At 38.3% G+C, this 18,699-nt stretch overlaps 1 protein-coding gene across 1 annotated transcript in view; it reads right to left on the reverse strand.

The window, feature by feature from the left end:
- Window positions 1-17,351: 17,351 nt before the first annotated feature.
- Window positions 17,352-18,699, reverse strand: part of XIRP2 (xin actin binding repeat containing 2) — a 337,707-nt gene continuing 336,359 nt past the window's right edge. Inside the window, exon 9 of the mRNA XM_068968681.1 lies at window positions 17,352-17,446. Coding sequence (XP_068824782.1) covers window positions 17,352-17,446 — 95 coding nt within the window. The remainder of the gene's footprint in view (window positions 17,447-18,699) is intronic.

Raw genomic sequence — 18,699 nt, forward strand, 5'->3', positions numbered from 1 at the left:
GCTCTGCTGCTGCTGCTAAGTCTCTTCAGTCATGTCAGACTCTGTGTGACCCCATAGATGGCAGCCCACCAGGCTCTTCCATCCCTGGGATTCTCCAGGCAAGAACACTGGAGAGGGTCGCCATTTCCTTCTCCAGTGCATGAAAGTGAAACGTGAAAGTGAAGTCACTTAGTCGTGTCCGACTCTTAGCGACCTCATTGACTGCAGTCCACCAGGCTCCTTCATCCAGGGGATTTTCCAGGCAAGAGTACTGGAGTGGGGTGCCACTGCCTTCTCTGGCATTAGCTCTGCTCTTCTTTAAATGGTTGATAGAATTCTCCTGTGAAACCATCTGATCCTGGGGTTTTGTTTTTTGGGAAATTTTGATCACAGTTTCAATTTCAGTGCTTGTAATTGGGTTGTTCATAGTTTCTATTTCTTCTTGGTTCAGTCTTGGAAGATTGAACTTTTCTAAGAATTTGTCCATTTCTTCCAGGTTATCCATTTTATTGCCATATAGTTGTTAGTAATAGTCTCTTAAAATCCTTTATATTTCTGCCTTGTCTGTTGTAATCTCTCCTTTTTCATTTCTAATTGTGTTAATTTGATTCTTCTCTCTTTTTTTCTTGATGAATCTGGCTAAAGGTTTGTTAATTTTGTTTATCTTCTCAAGGAACCAGCTTTTAGTTTTTATTAATCTTTACTATTGTTTCTTTCATTTCTTTTTGATTTATTTCTGCTCGGATCTTTATGACTTCTTTCCTTCTGCTACTTTTGGGGTTTTTTGGGGTTGTTTTTCCAGTTGTTTTAGGTGTAAAGTTAGGTTGTCTATTTGATGTTTTTCTTGTTTCTTGAGCTAGGATTATATTGCTATCATCTTCCCTCTTAGAACTGCTTTACCATATCCCATAGATTTTGAGTTGTCATGTTTTCGTTGTCATTTGTTTCTTGAATTTTTTTGATTTTCCTTTTGATTTCTTCAATAACTTGTTGGCTATTTAGAAACGTGTTGTTTAATCTCCACGTATTTGTGTTTCTTACAGTTTTTTTTTTCTTGTAATTGTTATCTAGTCTCATAGCATTGTTGTCGGAGAAGATTTTACTGAAGTTTGATTTGTGAGCCAGGATATGGTCATTCCTGGAGAATGTTCCATGTGCACTTGAGAAGAAGGTATATTCTTCTGCATTTGCATGGAATGTCCTGAAGATATCAATGAGATCCATCTCATCTAAAGTATCATTAAAGATTTGTGTTATTAATTTTCTGTTTTGATGATCGTCCATTGGTGTGGGTGAGGTGTTAAAGTCTCCTAGTATTATTGTGTTGCTGTCAAATTCTCCTTTTATGTCTGTTAGTGTTTGTCTTATGTATTGAGGTGCTCCTTTGTTGGGTGCATACAGCTGTTATATCTTCCTCTTGGATTGATCCCTTGATCATTGTGTAGTGTCCTTCCTTATCTCTTGTAATCTTTATTTTAAGGTCTATTTTGTCTGATATGAGGGTTGCTACTCCAGCTTTCCTTTGCTTCCCATTTGCATGGAATATATTTTTCCATCCTCTCACTGTTAGTCTAAATGTGTGTTTAGGTCTGAAGTGGGTTTCTTATAGGCACCATATATATGGATCTGAGACTATCCTCAGTCCTTTTCCTTCCTTTTACTTTATTCTGCTCTTCAGAAGTTATTTCTACCATTTTATCTTTCAGCTCACTGATTCATTCTTCTGCTTCAGATGTTCTGCTATTGATTTTATCTAGAGTATTTTTAATTTCAGTAATTGTGTTTTTTGTCTCTGTGTATTTATTTTTTAATTCTTCTAGGTATTGTTAATTGATTTCTGCATTTTCTCCATTTTGTTTTCAAGGTTTTTGATCATCTTTACTATCATTATTCTGAATTATTTTTCAGGTAGTTTGCCTATTTCATCTTCATTTATTTGAACTTCTGTGTTTCTAGTTTGTCCCTTCATTTATGTAGTATTTCTCTGCCTTTTCATTATTATTTTTTTTTATCTTATTGTGTTTGAGGTCTCCTTTTCCCAGGCTTCAAGGTTGAATTCTTCCTTCCTTTTGGTTTCTGCCCTCCTAAGGTTGGTTCAGTGGTTTGAATAAGCTTTGTATAGGGTGAAATTTGTGTTGAGTTTTTGTTTGTTTGCCTGTTTGTTTTTCCTCTGATGGGAAAGACTGAGTAGGTGGTAATCCTGTCTACTGATGATTTGGTTTGCATTTTTTTGTTGTTGTTGTTTAGATAAGGGGTCCTGCATAGAGTACTACTGGTCCATGGATGATGCTGACTCTTGTATTTAAATGGGTTCCTTTGTTTGTGTTCTTACTATTTGATACTCCGAAATCTGTATGCAGATCAGGAAGCAACAGTTAGAATTGGACATGGAACAACAGACTGGTTCCAAATAGGAAAAGGAGTGCGTCAAGGCTGTATATTGTCACCCTGCTTATTTAATTTATATGCAGAGTACATCATGAGAAATACTGGGCTGGAAGAAACAAAAGCTGGAATCAATATCAAGCCTGGAGAAATATCAATAACCTCAGATATGCAGATGACACCACCCTTATGGCAGAAAGTGAAGAGGAACTAAAAAGCCTCTTGATGAAAGTGAAAGAGGAGAGTGAAAAAGTTGGCTTAAAGCTCAAGATTCAGAAAACGAAGATCATGGCATCCGGTCCCATCACTTCATGGGAAATAGATGGGGAAACAGTGGAAACAGTGTCAGACTTTATTTTTTGGGACTCCAAAATCACTGCAGATGGTGACTGCAGCCATGAAATTAAAAGACGCTTACTCCTTGGAAGAAAAGTTATGACCAACCTAGATAGCATATTCAAAAGCAGAGACATTACTTTGTCGACTAAGGTCCGTCTAGTCAAGGCTATGGTTTTTCCAGTGGTCATGTATGGATGTGAGAGTTGGACTATGAAGAAGGCTGAGCACTGAGGAACTGATGCCTTTGAACTGTGGTGTTGGAGAAGACTCTTGAGAGTCCCTTGGACTGTGAGGAGATCCAACCAGTCCATTCTGAAGGAGGTCAACCCTGGGATTTCTTTGGAAAGAATGATGCTAAAGCTGAAACTCCAGTACTTTTGCCATCTGATGTGAAGAGTTGACTCATTGGAAAAGACTCTGATGGTGGGAGGGATTGGGGGCAGGAGGAGAAGGGGACGACAGAGGATGAGATGGCTGGATGTCATCATGGACTCGATGGCTGTCAGTCTGAGTGAACTCTGGGAGATGGTGATGGACAGGGAGGCCTGGTGTGCTGAGATTCATGGGGTCGCAAAGAGTCGGACATGACTGAACGACTGAACTGAACTGAACTGAGGATTAGTTCTCTGGTAATCTAGGGTCTTGCTTCTCTGGTGGCTTAGATGGTAAAGCATCTGCTTACAATGCAGGAGACCTGGTTTTGATCCCTGGGTCAGGAAGATCCCCTGGAGAAGGAAATGGCAATCCACTCCAGTATTCTTGCCTGGAAAATCCCATGGATGGAGCCTGGTATGCTACAGTCCATGGGGTAGCAAAGAGTCAGACACGACTGAGTGACTTCACTTCACTTTACTAGGATCTTAGAGTCAGTGCTTCCACTCCAAAGGCTCAGGGCTTATCTCTGGTCAGGGACAAAGATTCCACAAGTGTTTTTTATTTGGCATTTAGTGAGATTAAAACAAATATCCCCAAATGAGAAACCAAAGATGAACTCCAGACAAGTGGCAGTTAAAAAATCAGCAAATAATAATTAAAATAATGAATACACACATATACATATACATCTATGAGAAAAGTCAAAACAGCCCAACAAAAATAAAGTACAGTAGATTGGCCTGGCGAATAAAGGAAATCAGAAATTATATTTACCAGTTAAGAACAAAACTAACCAAAGCACAAACTGGAAAACAAAACTAAAGCAAGGTGCCAATTGGGGAATAAAGTAATGAAAATAAAATTAACAAATATGTTGAAAAGAAAGGGAAGAAAGATAGAATAGATATGCAAAGTTAAATAGAGATAGATGAAGATTTATATACATTAAAGATTAACTGCAAGGGGAAAATAGCAGTAGGAAAAGCAAACAAATGAATAAATGTAGAGAAAATAATCATAGGTTAAAAAATTAAAAATTAAAATTAGAAAAAGAGAAAAGAACAATTAAAAAAAAAAAAAGGAAAAGTCTACAGAATTGCAGGAGCTCAATGCAGAGGAAGAGGTTTATAACTCCAATAAGAAATGTGACAGAGGAAATAAAAAGTTCAAAAGCTTAATTATATTTCATCAGTTCAGTTCAGTTCAGTCGCTCAGTCGTGTCCGACTCTTTGTGACCCCATGAATCACAGCACGCCAGGCCTCCCTGTCCATCACCATCTCCCGGAGTTCACTCAGATTCATGTCTATCGAGTCCGTGATGCCATCCAGCCATCCCATCCTCCGTCGTCCCCTTCTCCTCCTGCCCCCAATCTCTCCTAGGATCAGTCTTTTCCAATGAGTCAGCTCTTCACATGAGGTGGCCAAAGTACTGGAGTTTCAGCCTCAGCATCATTCCTTCCAAAGAAATCCCAGGGTTGACCTCCTTCAGAATGGACTGGTTGGATCTCCTCACAGTCCAAGAGACTCTCAAGAGTCTTCTCCAACACCACAGTTCAAAAGCATCAATTCTTCGGTGCTCAGCCTTCTTCACAGTCCAACTCTCACATCCATACATGACTACAGGAAAAACCATAGCCTTGACTAGACGGACCTTAGTCGACAAAGTAATGTCTCTGCTTTTGAATATGCTATCTAGGTTGGTCATAACTTTTCTTCCAAGGAGTAAGCGTCTTTTAATTTCATGGCTGCAGTCACCATCTGCAATGATTTTGGAGCCCCCCAAAATAAAGTCTGACACTGTTTCCACTGTTTCCCCATCTATTTCCCATGAAGTGATGGGACCGGATGCCATGATCTTCGTTTTCTGAATCTTGAGCTTTAAGCCAACTTTTTCACTCTCCTCTTTCACTTTCATCAAGAGGCTTTTTAGTTCCTCTTCACTTTCTGCCATAAGGGTGGTGTCATCTGCATATCTGAGGTTATTGATATTTCTCCCGGCAATCTTTATTTCAGCTTGTGTTTCTTCCAGTCCAGCATTTCTCGTGATGTACTCTGCATAGAAGTTAAATAAGCAGGGTGACAATATACAGCCTTGACGTACACCTTTTCCTATTTGGAACCAGTCTGTTGTTCCATGTCCAGTTCTAACTGTTGCTTCCTGACCTGCATACAGATTTCTCAAGAGACAGGTCAGGTGGTCTGGTATTCCCATCTCTTTCAGAATTTTCCACAGTTTATTGTGATCCACACAGTCAAAGGCTTTGGCATAGTCAATCAAGCAGAAATAGAAGTTTTTCTGGAGCTCTCTTGCTTTTTCCATGATCCAGCAGAATGTTGGCAATTTGATCTCTGGTTCCTCTGCCTTTTCTAAAACCAGCTTGAACATCAGGAAGTTCACGGTTCATGTATTGCTGAAGCCAGGCTTGGAGAATTTTGAGCATTACTTTACTAGCATGTGAGATGAGTGCAATTGTGTGGTAGTTTGAGCATTCTTTGGCATTGCCTTTCTTTGGGATTGGAATGAAAACTGACCTTTTCCAGTCCTGTGGCCACTGCTGAGTTTTCCAAATTTGTTGGCATATTGAGTGCAGCACTTTCACAGCATCATCTTTCAGGATTTGAAATAGCTCAACTGGAATTCCATCACCTCCACTAGCTTTGTTTGTAATAATGCTTTCTAAGGCCCACTTGACTTCACATTCCAGGATGTCTGGCTCTTGATGAGTGATCACATCATCGAGATTATCTGGGTCATGAAGATCTTTTTGTACAGTTCTTCTGTGTATTCTTGGCACCTCTTCTTAATATCTTCTGCTTCTGTTAGGTCCATACCATTTCTGTCCTTTATCGAGCCCATCTTTGCATGAAATGTTTCCTTGGTATATCTAATTTTCTTGAAGAGATCTCTAGTCTTTTGCATTCTGTTGCTTTCCTCTATTTCTTTGCATTGATCACTGAAGAAGGCTTTCTTATCTCTTCTTGCTATTCTTTGGAACTCTGCATTCAGATGCTTATATATTTCCTTTTCTCCTTTGCTTTTTGCCTCTCTCCTTTTCACAGCTATTTGTAAGGCCTCCCCAGACAGGCATTTTGCTCTTTTGCATTTCTTTTCCATGGGGATGGTCTTGATCCCTGTCTCCTGTACAATGTCAGGAACCTCAGTCCATAGTTCATCAGGCACCCTATCTATCAGATCTAGGCCCTTGAATCTATTTCTCACTTCCACTGTATAATCATAAGGGATTTGATTTAGGTCATACCTGAATGGTCTAGCGGTTTTCCCTACTTTCTTCAATTTAAGTCTGAATTTGGTAATAAGGAGTTCATGATCTGAGCCACAATCAGCTCCTGGTCTTGTTTTTGTTGACTGTATACAGCTAGTGCCAATAAAATCAACTACTACAATAGAGGGGGGCGGGGAAAGAAAAAAAAATGGAAAAATCCAAAAGAATCTACAGAACAAGTCAAAACATAAGAAAAATAGTTTTTCTTGAGTTGCTGCTTCAGAGTCCTTTTCCTTACTGAGAGTCACAGTCTACCTCACCTCCCTAGGATGCCCTCCAACACTGTGCTGATCTCTGGACCTGCTGTGGGGGCAGCTCGGATTCTAATCTGGTCCTAGTCCTTTGTGTTCTTGCCTCCAATGTCCACAGCTATCAGAACCAGTGTGTTTTATTTTTGGGGAGCTCTCAATGACCTTTTTTATATTCTGTAGATACAGAGTCTGCCTAGTTGATTGTGTGGATTTAATCTGCAGCTTGTACAGATGGTGGGAAGGCTTTGGGTCTTCTTCCTTAGCCACATTGCCCCTGGGTTTCAACTGTGGTTATATTTCCACCTCCACATGCAGTTCATCCACTGGGGTTTGTTCCTGAGGCTGCTCTGGAGGATCTGGGTTTGCCCCTCTGAGAGCCAGATGTGGAGGTGGTGCAGCTGCTTGGGTCGCAGGGGTTCTGGCAGCATCAAGTACTCAGGGCAGTTTGCGGCTAGGGAAGCAGGAAATATAGTGCTTTAGAAGGGTATGGGAACCAGTACTGGCCAGTATGCTCCAGTATTGTTGCCTGGAGAACCCCATCCCTGACAGAGAAGCCTGGCAGGCCACAGTCTACAGGGTCACAAAGAGTCAGACACTACTGACTGTGTGTGTAGATGCAAGACTTTTGCTTGCCTGTGGCAGCTCTGCCCAGTAAGAGTTGAGTGTGAAGATGGCACAGCTGCTTGGCTTGTGAGAACCCTGGCTATGCCAAGTGTGCAGGGCCACAGACTGCCTCTGCCACAGGAGTTATGGCCCTATCGGATTTTCAAGCCTCTTGTAGCTGGCAATCAGAAGGCCTCTTTGGCCAGTCTTTCACGTAGCTCTGCCCAACCAGGCACTTAGAGGGCTCCCTTGCCTGGAGTCCTACTCTGTTGTTCAGCATGTCAGGCACATAGAGGGCCCCCCTGGGTGGGGTCCTACTCTGTAATTCAGTGTGTCAGGTGTTTGATGGGCCAGCCTCTCTATTGTTCAGCTGCCAATGCTGGCCTGTGGGGAGAGAGCCTATGTGATGGCTTCACCCTCTATGCATGACTCGGCAGTCTTGCTTTGCTTCCATGGCAGCCAGACGTTCCGCCACAGGTATTTCCCACCACGGTCTCCTCCCTCACATCCCATTGATCTGTCTCTTCAACAGCAGCTCTCGCACTGGGATTGCTCCACAATTCCTAAACTCCAGCTCCCAGCTGCTGTGCCTTCCAGGGGACCTGTGTCCCTGTCTGGGGTATGTATGGCTGCGACAAGGACTGTCTGATTCTCATTCCATTTAGGCTGCCACAGATCAGCTGTTTCACTCTTGGCCTTAACTGCTTCTCTTCTGACTCAGACAGTTGCCCCGATGTGGGGATCGGATCCCTGTTTCAGTTCCTCCACCGGCCAAGGGCAGGTCCAGTCCTACTAACACTCCTGTTTTTCCCCTTAGTTCTTTTGTCCTACTGAGGCTCTCTACATATTGTGTGTGGCTCTATATATTCTTTTCCACTGGTCAGGTACTCCTGTCTGCTCTCAGCTGGTGTTCTGCATGCACTTCTGTGTCTGAAGGCATCTTCCTGATGTATCCATGGAGAGAGATGTACTCCACGTCCAACTACTTCTCTGCCATCTTATTCTCTCCCCAAATATATCTGAATTTAAAAAAAATCTTACATGTTACCCAAGGAAGGTGAGGCAGTCAATAATTATGTCTGATAGAGAAGGTTTTAAAACAATAAGTTGTTGATTGAATGAAGGTTAAACAAAAGAACAATTCATATTTTTCTATTGTCTTCCCTGATATCTACATTAGCTAATTTTAATCCCAGGTTTTAATGTAACTGACAGTTGTGTGGACTGCGATACCAAAATTAAATGAGCAGAATCCCAAGGTAGAAATTTTGCAAAGCAAACCACTTTTGTAAAAGTGCAACTGACATTAAGAAACTAAATCTCAAGATATTGCCATGATCATTTATAAATTATTTTTTCCTCTATGGAAACTATTGTGTAATCTTAGCATATATTATCTCACAAGACGTAATTAAAGGTTATGTGTGCCACAACTAGAATCCCAGATGCCACAACTAAAGATGCTGCACGATGCAACAAAGATGCGATCCCATGTGCCACAACTAAGACCCAGTGCCACCTAATGAATAATGTGTGCATGCTCAGCGGCTCAGTCATGTCCAGCTCTTTGTGACCCCATGGACTATAGTTCACCAGGTTCCTCTGTCCATGGGGTCTCTCAGGCAAGAATACTGGAGTGGGTTGTCATTTCCTTCTCTAGCGGATCCTTTCGACTCAGGGATTAAACTTGCATCTCCTGTGTCTCCAGTATTGCCAAGCAGATTTTTACCACTGAGCCAACTGGAAGCCAATAAATAAATAATAAAGATTCAAAGAGTAGATCAAAAGTGGAGTAATTCAATTTAAACAATAATTTTGCTATTGTAGTACCACAGTTAACTGTTTTCTTTGCAGATTTTCACAGTACTCCATTAAACTGGGTAAATATATTCCCACAAAATGTATATGTTGAAGCCGTATCCCCAGTGTGACTATATATGGAGGTAGGGTTTGTATTAGAGGTGATTAAGGTTAAATGAAGTTACTGGAGTGGGGCCCTACACCAATAGGCCTAATATCTTTATAGGAAAAGGAAGAGACATCAGCAGTACACCTGCATAGAGAAGAGGCCATGTGAGGACGCAGTGAGAGGGCAAGCTGTCTCCAAGTGAAGGAGAGAAGCCTTAGGAGAAACCAATCCTGCAGACACCTTGAACATCCAGCCTTCAGAACTGTGAGAAAGTAAATTTCTGTTGTCTAAGCCATCTAATATGTGGTACTTTATATGGCACCCCTGGCAAATGAATAATGTCTTAGGAACCTGTTGGGAACATACTAACAGGAGAGAATTGTTATAATTTCTAAAAAGAATGAGTTTTCAACATTACATTTTGGTTTCATACTTGACAGAAAGGCAATGGTTTGTGCTCATGTAGAAAAATACAGGATAAGGCCTATTTCATATATGTATATTTTACGTCAACATGCCTTTTCATATTCTTGACAACAAAGGACCTTTACCAAAAAAGGTCCATCTAGTCAAGGCTATGGCTTTTCCAGTGGTCATGTATGGATGTGAGAGTTGGACTATAAAGAAAGCTGAGTGCAGAAGAATTGATGCTTTTGAACTGTGGTGTTGGAGAAGACTCTTGAGAGTCCCTTGGACTGCAAGGAGATCCAACCAGTCCATCCTAAAGAAAATCAGTCCTGAATATTCATTGGAAGGACTGATGCTGAAGCTGAAACACCATTACTTTGATCACCTAATATGAAGAACTGACTTATTGGAAAAACCCTGATGCTGGGAAAGATTGAAGGCAGGAGGAGAAGGGGACGACAGAGGATGAGATGGTTGGATGGCCTCACACTCAATGGACATGAGTTTGAGTAAGCTCCTGGAGTTAGTGATGGACAGGGAAGCCTGTTGTGCTGTAGTCCATGGGGTCTCAAAGAGTTGGACATGACTGAGTGACAGAACTGCACTGAAGTCAACATGCACTGGCTCATTTATATTCACATTATTTTTCTTCTCAGAATTATCACATGTATTTGAGGGGAAAATTCAGAAAAGAAATTTTCAAAAGACAGTGTTTTGTAATAAAAAATTAATATCCATTAAATAGGGTAAGAAAAAAATCTGAAAAAATGTAGTGATATCATTTATATTTTCACCAGTTGCATATATAGTAAGCATTAAAAATGTGTGTCATAATTTTTTTTAAGTAACTTCTAATACTTTTTGAGTTCAGTTGATTTCTGAGTATGAACTTCACATTATTTTGATGAAAAGTGATATTTTTTCATTTAATGTTTATAGGCATGTTCCATAATAATTTTACACAGGTAAATAAACAACCATAATAGTTCTTGTATCTCTATAAAAAGAGCAAAAAAGGGAAAGAATATTTTATATTTTCTAATAATACTGTGGCTCTGGCTTAGTATTTAATTTTTCCAGGAGTGTGTGTTTGCATATTAAATACTTGGCACAAGACATATATTTTCTATATCATGAAAACATACATGCTTAGAATGGGAATATACATGGAGAAAAGAGACACAAATGTTTTGGTTTGCACCCCAGGTGATTCGATTTTATTTTAGCAGAAATTATAGAGAAAGTGTAAGAATGGTGATAAATATCAGAGTACAGAATGTCACCATGATGTTATCTGGCATGTTGAAAAAACAGAGCAATACACTTAAGTATCATTTGACAAGAAAACATTCAAAACTGTTTCATCTCTTGATTCCATTCAGACTAGAAGTAGATTCAAATCAATTATGAAAAACATCTAGTGTAATACAAGGAATTATTATATCCATTGTGGATCCAATGGATTTATTACATCCATTGTGGATCCAATGGATATATTACATCCATTGTGATAGACATGAGATTTCTGAATGTTTACAAATTCAACAAAAGGTTATCAAAACCCCCAGAGTCTTCTTTCAGAACACTGATATTGCCTGAGTGTGGACTGCAAGTGGCCAGAGATGTTCTACTCAGTATCACTGTAGTGCCTATTCCTTTTAATTTGCTCTTCCACTGTGAGTTGTTCAGACTGGACTTCCACTCTGGGAAATAGAGGCTTGGCTGTAAATTCACAGCTTGGAGCATCAAAATCTGTGTCTTTGTTGATGTGTGCTGCTCCTATTGTTTGCCCATGCCAATGTTTGATATCCTTCCCCAATTCTCTTAAATACAAACATGGCATATTTTTAATATGATCTACAGAATCTATTAAATTATGCTTAAAAATGTTCTCATTCCTTTTGGAAAAAGCAGCAATTTTTACAGTGTTTGAAAAGAAGAAATGTAGGGTTTTATTATTTGAGTGGTTTTCTTTGATGTTTAAAATATTTGTCTCAGAAGAGGGCATTGAACTTTTCCCGTCACTGAGGCCTGACCTGGGGACACACTGAACAGGACTGCCTGCAGTCGCTCGGTCAGTCTGTCTATCTAGAGTCATAGCCAGCATGTTTCTTGAGTAAGTCTTTTCAGATTCGAATATACCAAGTAACTCCGGGAGTTTAGAAGCATTTTCTAAGCTTTCAATTTGATATTCATTTGCAGTGCAGTACGCTTCACTTGACAGCGGCAATAGATTAGGAAATTCTAAAATAGATGTCTTCTGCCTGCAATTATTCAGATATGATGCTGCTACGTAATTGTTATTATTATTCTTATTCAAATTCTCTTTACGATTTTCTGGTACCACCTCATCATCGGTGTTAGTAACCTGTAGAACTTCTGGACCATCAGGTTCATTAGCTTTTTCATTTTTCTCTTTCTCAGCACTCTGCACAACCGCATTATTGTTGTCATTAAGATCCATTTCACTTTTCCTCTTATTCTTTGTATCTTCGGCCTCATTCACCTTATCTTGTACATCCTTATTTCCTTCCTTCTTCTCTTTTCTTGCTTCATATGCTTCCATTTCTTTGATTCCTGTAATATCTTCTTTCTGACACATGTGGATGGATTGCAGGCATGGCTGCAGGAAAGCAATGTTATCTTGTTCTTGTCCTTTACTTTCCACAGTTTTCATGTGTTCTATCAGTGATCCACTTTTAAATCCAGCAGATGTAGGGGTTGTCATTTCCGGTGGCCATTTAGGTTTACTCATTTTGAGCTCTTCCTCAAGGGAAGAGCTTTTCTTAGGTATCTCCCTGGAAGGAGGCCAAATGATTTTTAATTTCCCCCTCTTTCCACATTTTTTCAAATCATCCCTTTGCCCTTCACTCTTACCAGCATCTAAATGCTTATTAAGTTCTCCAAGCATGGGGGTATTTTCCGCATTGTTTTTACACATATCTGGTTCTTCATTAGGAGTAAAGTCAACTGAGCTGCTTTGATTTTTGCAATTCCATCGATCTTTATGCTGTTTGTGTCCAAAACCTTCATCATAATTTCCTTTTGATTTGAAAAGTTGTTTAAAGTGAGGTTTACAATATATTTGTCCATGAAGTGAGGCATAATTTCCCAAACTGTCAAAAAAAAAAACATTTTTAAACATTTTATATATACACTGCAAATTCATACAGCATTAGGGAATTGATTGTTTCGGGCAGTGAATCAGATATTGAGTACAATTAGCTTACTGGCAATAGGAATGTGCCTATTAATTGAACATTCCTGTTAGATAATATTCACCACTAATGCCCTCTATAATACTTGTCTTGCAGTAGTCAGAGTTTCGTGCTGTATGTCAGGTACTGCTACAAAAGGTGCTATAGTGTAATGCATATGTAGTTATAGATGATGTAAAATGGTAGGACTAAATCTTTGCTAACTCAGAGAATTGTGAGGGGCTGCAGCTTTCAACAAATCCTGAATAGCATACAAAAATAAACTATTTGAACTTCCCAGTTAACTGGATTTTGAATGAATGAATTTGAAAGCTTGTCTATGCAATTTTTAATCTTGTCTCTTTGGAAATATTAACAAATAGAAATGCCTGTTAAAATCAACATCAAATTTAGTCAAAGGCAGCAGCATCATTTTTTAATATTTCTGAATCACTACATAAAAATGGAGAGAAAAACTAAAAACCCAAGGATAAAATTACAACAAAACTAAGTGACAAGGTATCCTCGTCAACCTCAAAATACAAGGAGGGAAGGACAAACCAACATCAGCTACAAGATTAGCATAATAGTAGCATGTGTGTGGATGACAACAGAGGGAGAAAGGAAGGTGTCTGATGGACCTGAAAATATGAGACTACAAAATAGTCAATCAATAGTTCCTGGAAAGTATCACATGCCAATCGGAGAGCAGCAGCTCAAATTGGGAGAGCTTTTGGCATTTCAATAGCCAGTGAGAGTGCAAAAGTCCTGTGGCAGGAAAGTCTGAAGAGGCTGGAGAAATTAAACTCAAAACTGACCCACTGTGATCCTTTAGATCCTACACTGTGAAAAACAAATATGGGAGTGGAATCAAAAGTGAGGTGAACAATGATGACAGAAATCAAAAGGTCCCAGTCAACATGAAGGAGAGAATCCAATAAAGGAAATCCCAGGAATATCAAGGCACCATAGTTTTTTGAACAGTATAAGAAAATTAGAAAAGGTAGCCCTGTGAAGTTGGGAAAACCATCCTGAATTTTGCTTCCTTCCAAGATTTGCGTAAATTAACTCTATATAAACAATCAACAGCAAAGTATCAAGGCCAAACGGTATATAAAGTTATTATAAGAAGTGAAAGAATAAGGAGCATTATCATTGTAGGCAACAAAAACATGGTAGAAAAACATGTTCTTGAAACATCAAACTTTTAACCTACTATTTCAAAATGAACTAAAAGACATTAAGAAAATGATAAAAGACCCAAAAGAACAGCATGAATTCTAATTAGAAAAAGCAATAAAGAAGGTTTCAGGTATCAAGAAGGAAACAGTAATGAAAGGAAAAGTCAAACATGTCAGCAATAAAAACCAAACTAAAAGAAAACCAAGAGCAAATTAATAGGAAACATCTTAAGAAAAATATGGCTTTCCTGGTGGCTCAGATGGTAAATAATCTGCTTCAGTGTGGGAGACCTGGTTTCAGTCCTTGGGTTGGAAAGATCCCTTGGAGAAGGGAATGGCAACCCACTCCAGTATTCTTGTCTGGAGAATTCCATGGACAGAGGGGCCAGGTGGGCTACAGCTCATGGGGTCGCAAACAGTCAGACACGACTGAGCGACTAACACTTTCACTAAAGAAAAACAGGAAAATTAAAAGATAAAAAATTTATAATCACAAATGAAAAATATATAATAGGAGTTCCTGAAGAAGAAAATAAAATTATGAAACAAGTTAAATACTAAAAAGCTATAATTTAAAGAGCATTTCCCAATATAAAAAAGAATGAAATTACATACTGAAAGATCACAAATTGTTATCAGTATGTAAGAACTAAAGGAATAAACTTTCCATGAGCCTTTTCTAAGGAATCTACTTGAAAATAAGCTTGAGCAACCATAATGACTAAGGAAATCTCAACATAAGGATTGTGGGTTAGATTAAATACACTGTTATATATAAACTGTGATGAAATGAGGGCACAAAGGGAGGGACTATAACATGTAACAGCTACATATGATGGCACCAAAGACTCAGTACACTATTCTAAAAAATGGGGTGGGAGTGATCAGCAGAGCAAATACAATTAATGCTCTGATAATCAAATTAGTGGTGCTGATAGTTTTGTTTTTCTAAAATTGTTGTTCAAATGAATATGGGATAGTCTAACTCTGTTATCTCCTTTGTCTTTGAGAACCAGAAGCCCTGAAGTAGAAGAAGATACAGCTGTAACAGAGAAGAGGCTAAGCAAAAGCTACGAAATTCTGAATTCAATTTGGAAACATCACTATGAATTCCTATTTTTTTCTGTATATATAAATATTTACTATATCTTAACACTAAAAAGCTTAGAAATAGTGATCAACTCGGTAGAAAGAGCATCAAGATTATAGTCTTGAAATATTTTACATTTCTCACTAGAAGAAACCAAGGCTTAGAGAAATGACTGACTCTGCATCTGGGCCAGTAAATGTATAAGATGAACATGGGACATCTAGACCTATCAGATAAAGAGGAAGTTATCACAGACAACTTGGGTTCTGTCAAAAGGACTCAGGAGACAACTTGAAGTAGCTTCCACTGGCCAGGTATAGAATAACTGGAGTTTCAGTAATGATGATAATTGTTTGTGTAAACATGTGTAAATCTGAAGTTTATAAAGACATTAAAATATCTTAAAAGTGGTTATCTCTAGGAGATAAGAAACTATTATATTAAATTACTAAATAAAAATTGATACATTGACAAAACTGATGAATAAAGGAAAAGAATTATGGACTTATTCTGCCTTTTTAAAAATTAACTTTATCACTGTGTAAACAAATACCAAATACAGGGAAGCATCTTCTGTGAAAGTATTCTAATCATAAAAAATAAAGAACAAAATTTGAGTATCAGGATTTTGCAGACATCATTGAACAGATATAGGTATTACAAGCTTCAATATCTGCTATGTCACAAAAGAGAGAATAGCTGACATAATGTGTTAAGTATACTCTTGTATAACTCCCTATGTTCTTCCAAAAGGAATCAAATCTTATTTTAAACTTGAATTAATCTAGAACCTGGATTCAGCCGACAGTTTTTGAAAATACGGAGGATAAACGAGCATATGAACTGCAGTATGAGTGTGTCATCAGCAATTCCAGACTGCAAAACTTCACAGGTCAAATGTCCTGGGTCTTTCACAAGTAAACAATATGGAATGAAAGGAATGGATGGAAAACCTATAGATTATTTTTTAAAAAGACTTGAAAGACTTGAGAGAGTTTTTTAAAAAAGGATAAAACCAGAGTACAGAATTTAAGAACACACATTTGGGTAAACAAAACTATAAAATGCAAGGAAACAATTACTATAAAGGATGATATTTACTCACAGGCAAGAGACTGGTTATGTTTGCATAGGGCAAAGGGAGGAAGGAGCTTCTGGAATGGCTAACAATGCTGTATTTCTTGATCTTGATAGTGCTTATGAAGTGTTCACTTTATAATTTAGTGAGCCACGTATTTGCTTTGCTTGGTTTTCTGTATCTGTGGGTGTTATATGTGCTGTACTGTGTTTAATTGCTCAGTTGTGTCTGATACTTTCTGACCCCAAGAACGGTAGCCTACTAGGTAACCCTACTCCACGGGGATTCCCCAGGCAAGAATAGTGGAGTGGGTTGCCACGCCCTCTCCAGGGGATCTTCCCGACCCGGGGATTGAACCCAGGTCTCCCGCATTGCAGACAGTTTCTTTACCATCTGAGCCAGAAGGGAAGCCTGGGTTTTATATAATGCTTTTTAAAAATAGCAGTCATTGAATAAATATTTTTGAGTCCTTATTGTATATTTGGGTTTACTTGGTATTGACAAGACAAACATTAGCACATTTCCTACAGCCAGGGAAAATTACACTAGACTGTGTTAGAATGGGGCGAGCACGGGAGATGCTGCGATCCATATACAGGGTTAAAAGCAGGTCACTTCAAAGACATGAAGTCTCAGTTGAGGTCTGAGGAATGATCTGGGGGTTAGGCATGGGAAAACTCCTCCAAGGAGCAGCAACAACATTTGGAATCAGCTAGATGTGAGAGAAAAAAATGACTTTGAGGAACTGAAATTCAGTCTTCATGAAAAGCAACAGGCAACAGGAGGAAGGGGTGTTGGGAGATGAGAAGGGACAAGATATTGAATTGCTTTTTAATTCATATTTATATGTTAATTTTGGGAATAGAGGAAGCCATTATATGTTTAAAACTGGGAAGTGATCCCAGATTTGCATTTTTAGAAAGATCATTTTTCTTATTCAGTGGAGCATGGCATTGGGAGAGGTTGGTGGTGGTGAGAGTTATTTCTCTTATCTATGTGATCTTCATGCTTGGACTAAAGGGCCCCTTCTGAATTTTATTAAGAAAGCAAAACATCAAAAGGAAAAAGGTAACAGCCATTCCGAGCAACATAGAAAATGACCACATTTCCCTTTGTTGTTTTAACTGAGGGAAACAGGATTTGGAAAAACTGACATCTTTGTAGAGACATGATGTTATAAGCATACTGCAAGCTCTTTGAATATTTGGGCCCCAGGCCACAGAACAGTTTTACCTCAGTTTACTGTTGCAATGGTGGCAGCGGAAACAGGATTTATGAAAACTCTGCCTGTCTGCTACTAGGCACTCCATTGGATAAACTGTCTTTCGACAAAGTATACATATTTCCTTGTCTTGGAGTTGCAGTTTCTAAAAATAAAAATATATAAGAGCTTATGTAATACTGTTTTCAGTCACACTGTAAAAGCAAAACAAACAGCAACAGCATATTAACTGGCCATGCAGTTAGTATAGAAAGCTCTAACACTACTGGTCTCGATGTTCCTTCTCTGGATGTAGGGCATCTACCATTAGGCTTAAGGTTCTGGTACAATCAACCTTATTCTGGTTTATCTACTATTTATACATGGTACAAGTTAATTTTTATTATTTTAGGAAATATACATGAGTAAAATGTGTTCACTAACTTTAACACACTGAAAAGGATATATAAGAAAATCGGCCATGAGGAGACCTCCTGAGACCACTTATCATTCTAAATGACTGAACTTTCTATGTATATAAAATTTATACCTAACTTGGTCTAAAGCTTTAGTCTTGAAAGTATTCGGTAGAGATTTTTCTAAAATATATCCATATATTTTTTTCAGCTGATATTTTATTTGTTTAGGTATTTTCTTGATGACTTAGTGTTGACTCTGTGACACCAATTCTTAACAATCAGACGAGACTCCTAAATACACGGAACTATTCAGGGCCATTTGTCCTCAGTCTAAATAGCTTAAGATTTCAGGGCTTTGGGGATTCTTATCTCTGCCTCTTATGATTTCCCAAAGTTACATGTGAATGTCAGTTCCTATGAGTAATAGTAGTTATATTACCAAGTGTTTGCATAGTTATATTACCAGTGTTTGCATAGTGGTTCAAAACTGACACAACTTTTGCCAGAGTATTGTTTTGATTCTCACAACTATTCTGTAATAAGCTAGTGTAGTAGTTTTATATATGAGCATATATGTGCACTGTTCTTTATATAAATAAATATTATATACACACACTTTAATGTTTTGATGCTCAATTTGGGCTACTAAGAAATCTCCTTTATTTATTTTGTTCTAATAGGAGACACACTTCTATATTTAACGCCAATTTCCTTGTATTTTTTTATGTCTTTAGTTAACAGAAACTCAGCATTTGAAATTAGACAGCTTTGCTTAATTATGCCAGAAGTCAGTACATTAAGAAATCATATTAACCTGATAAAATAGACACATATGTTGCAAATATGATAAGGGCAGAATTATTAGTTTCAGCAGTTTTTATTTTTAGGCTTGCTATTTCTTTCAATCTATCTAAAATAATGGGCTACATTAATTATGTCAAATCTTCTTATTGTGAAGCCTCATTAATTGTAAAAAGGAGGAGAATATAAAGAAATGAAC

Source organism: Capricornis sumatraensis, chromosome 3 (genome assembly GCF_032405125.1).
Source record: "Capricornis sumatraensis isolate serow.1 chromosome 3, serow.2, whole genome shotgun sequence".
NCBI classification, from domain to species: domain Eukaryota; kingdom Metazoa; phylum Chordata; class Mammalia; order Artiodactyla; family Bovidae; genus Capricornis; species Capricornis sumatraensis.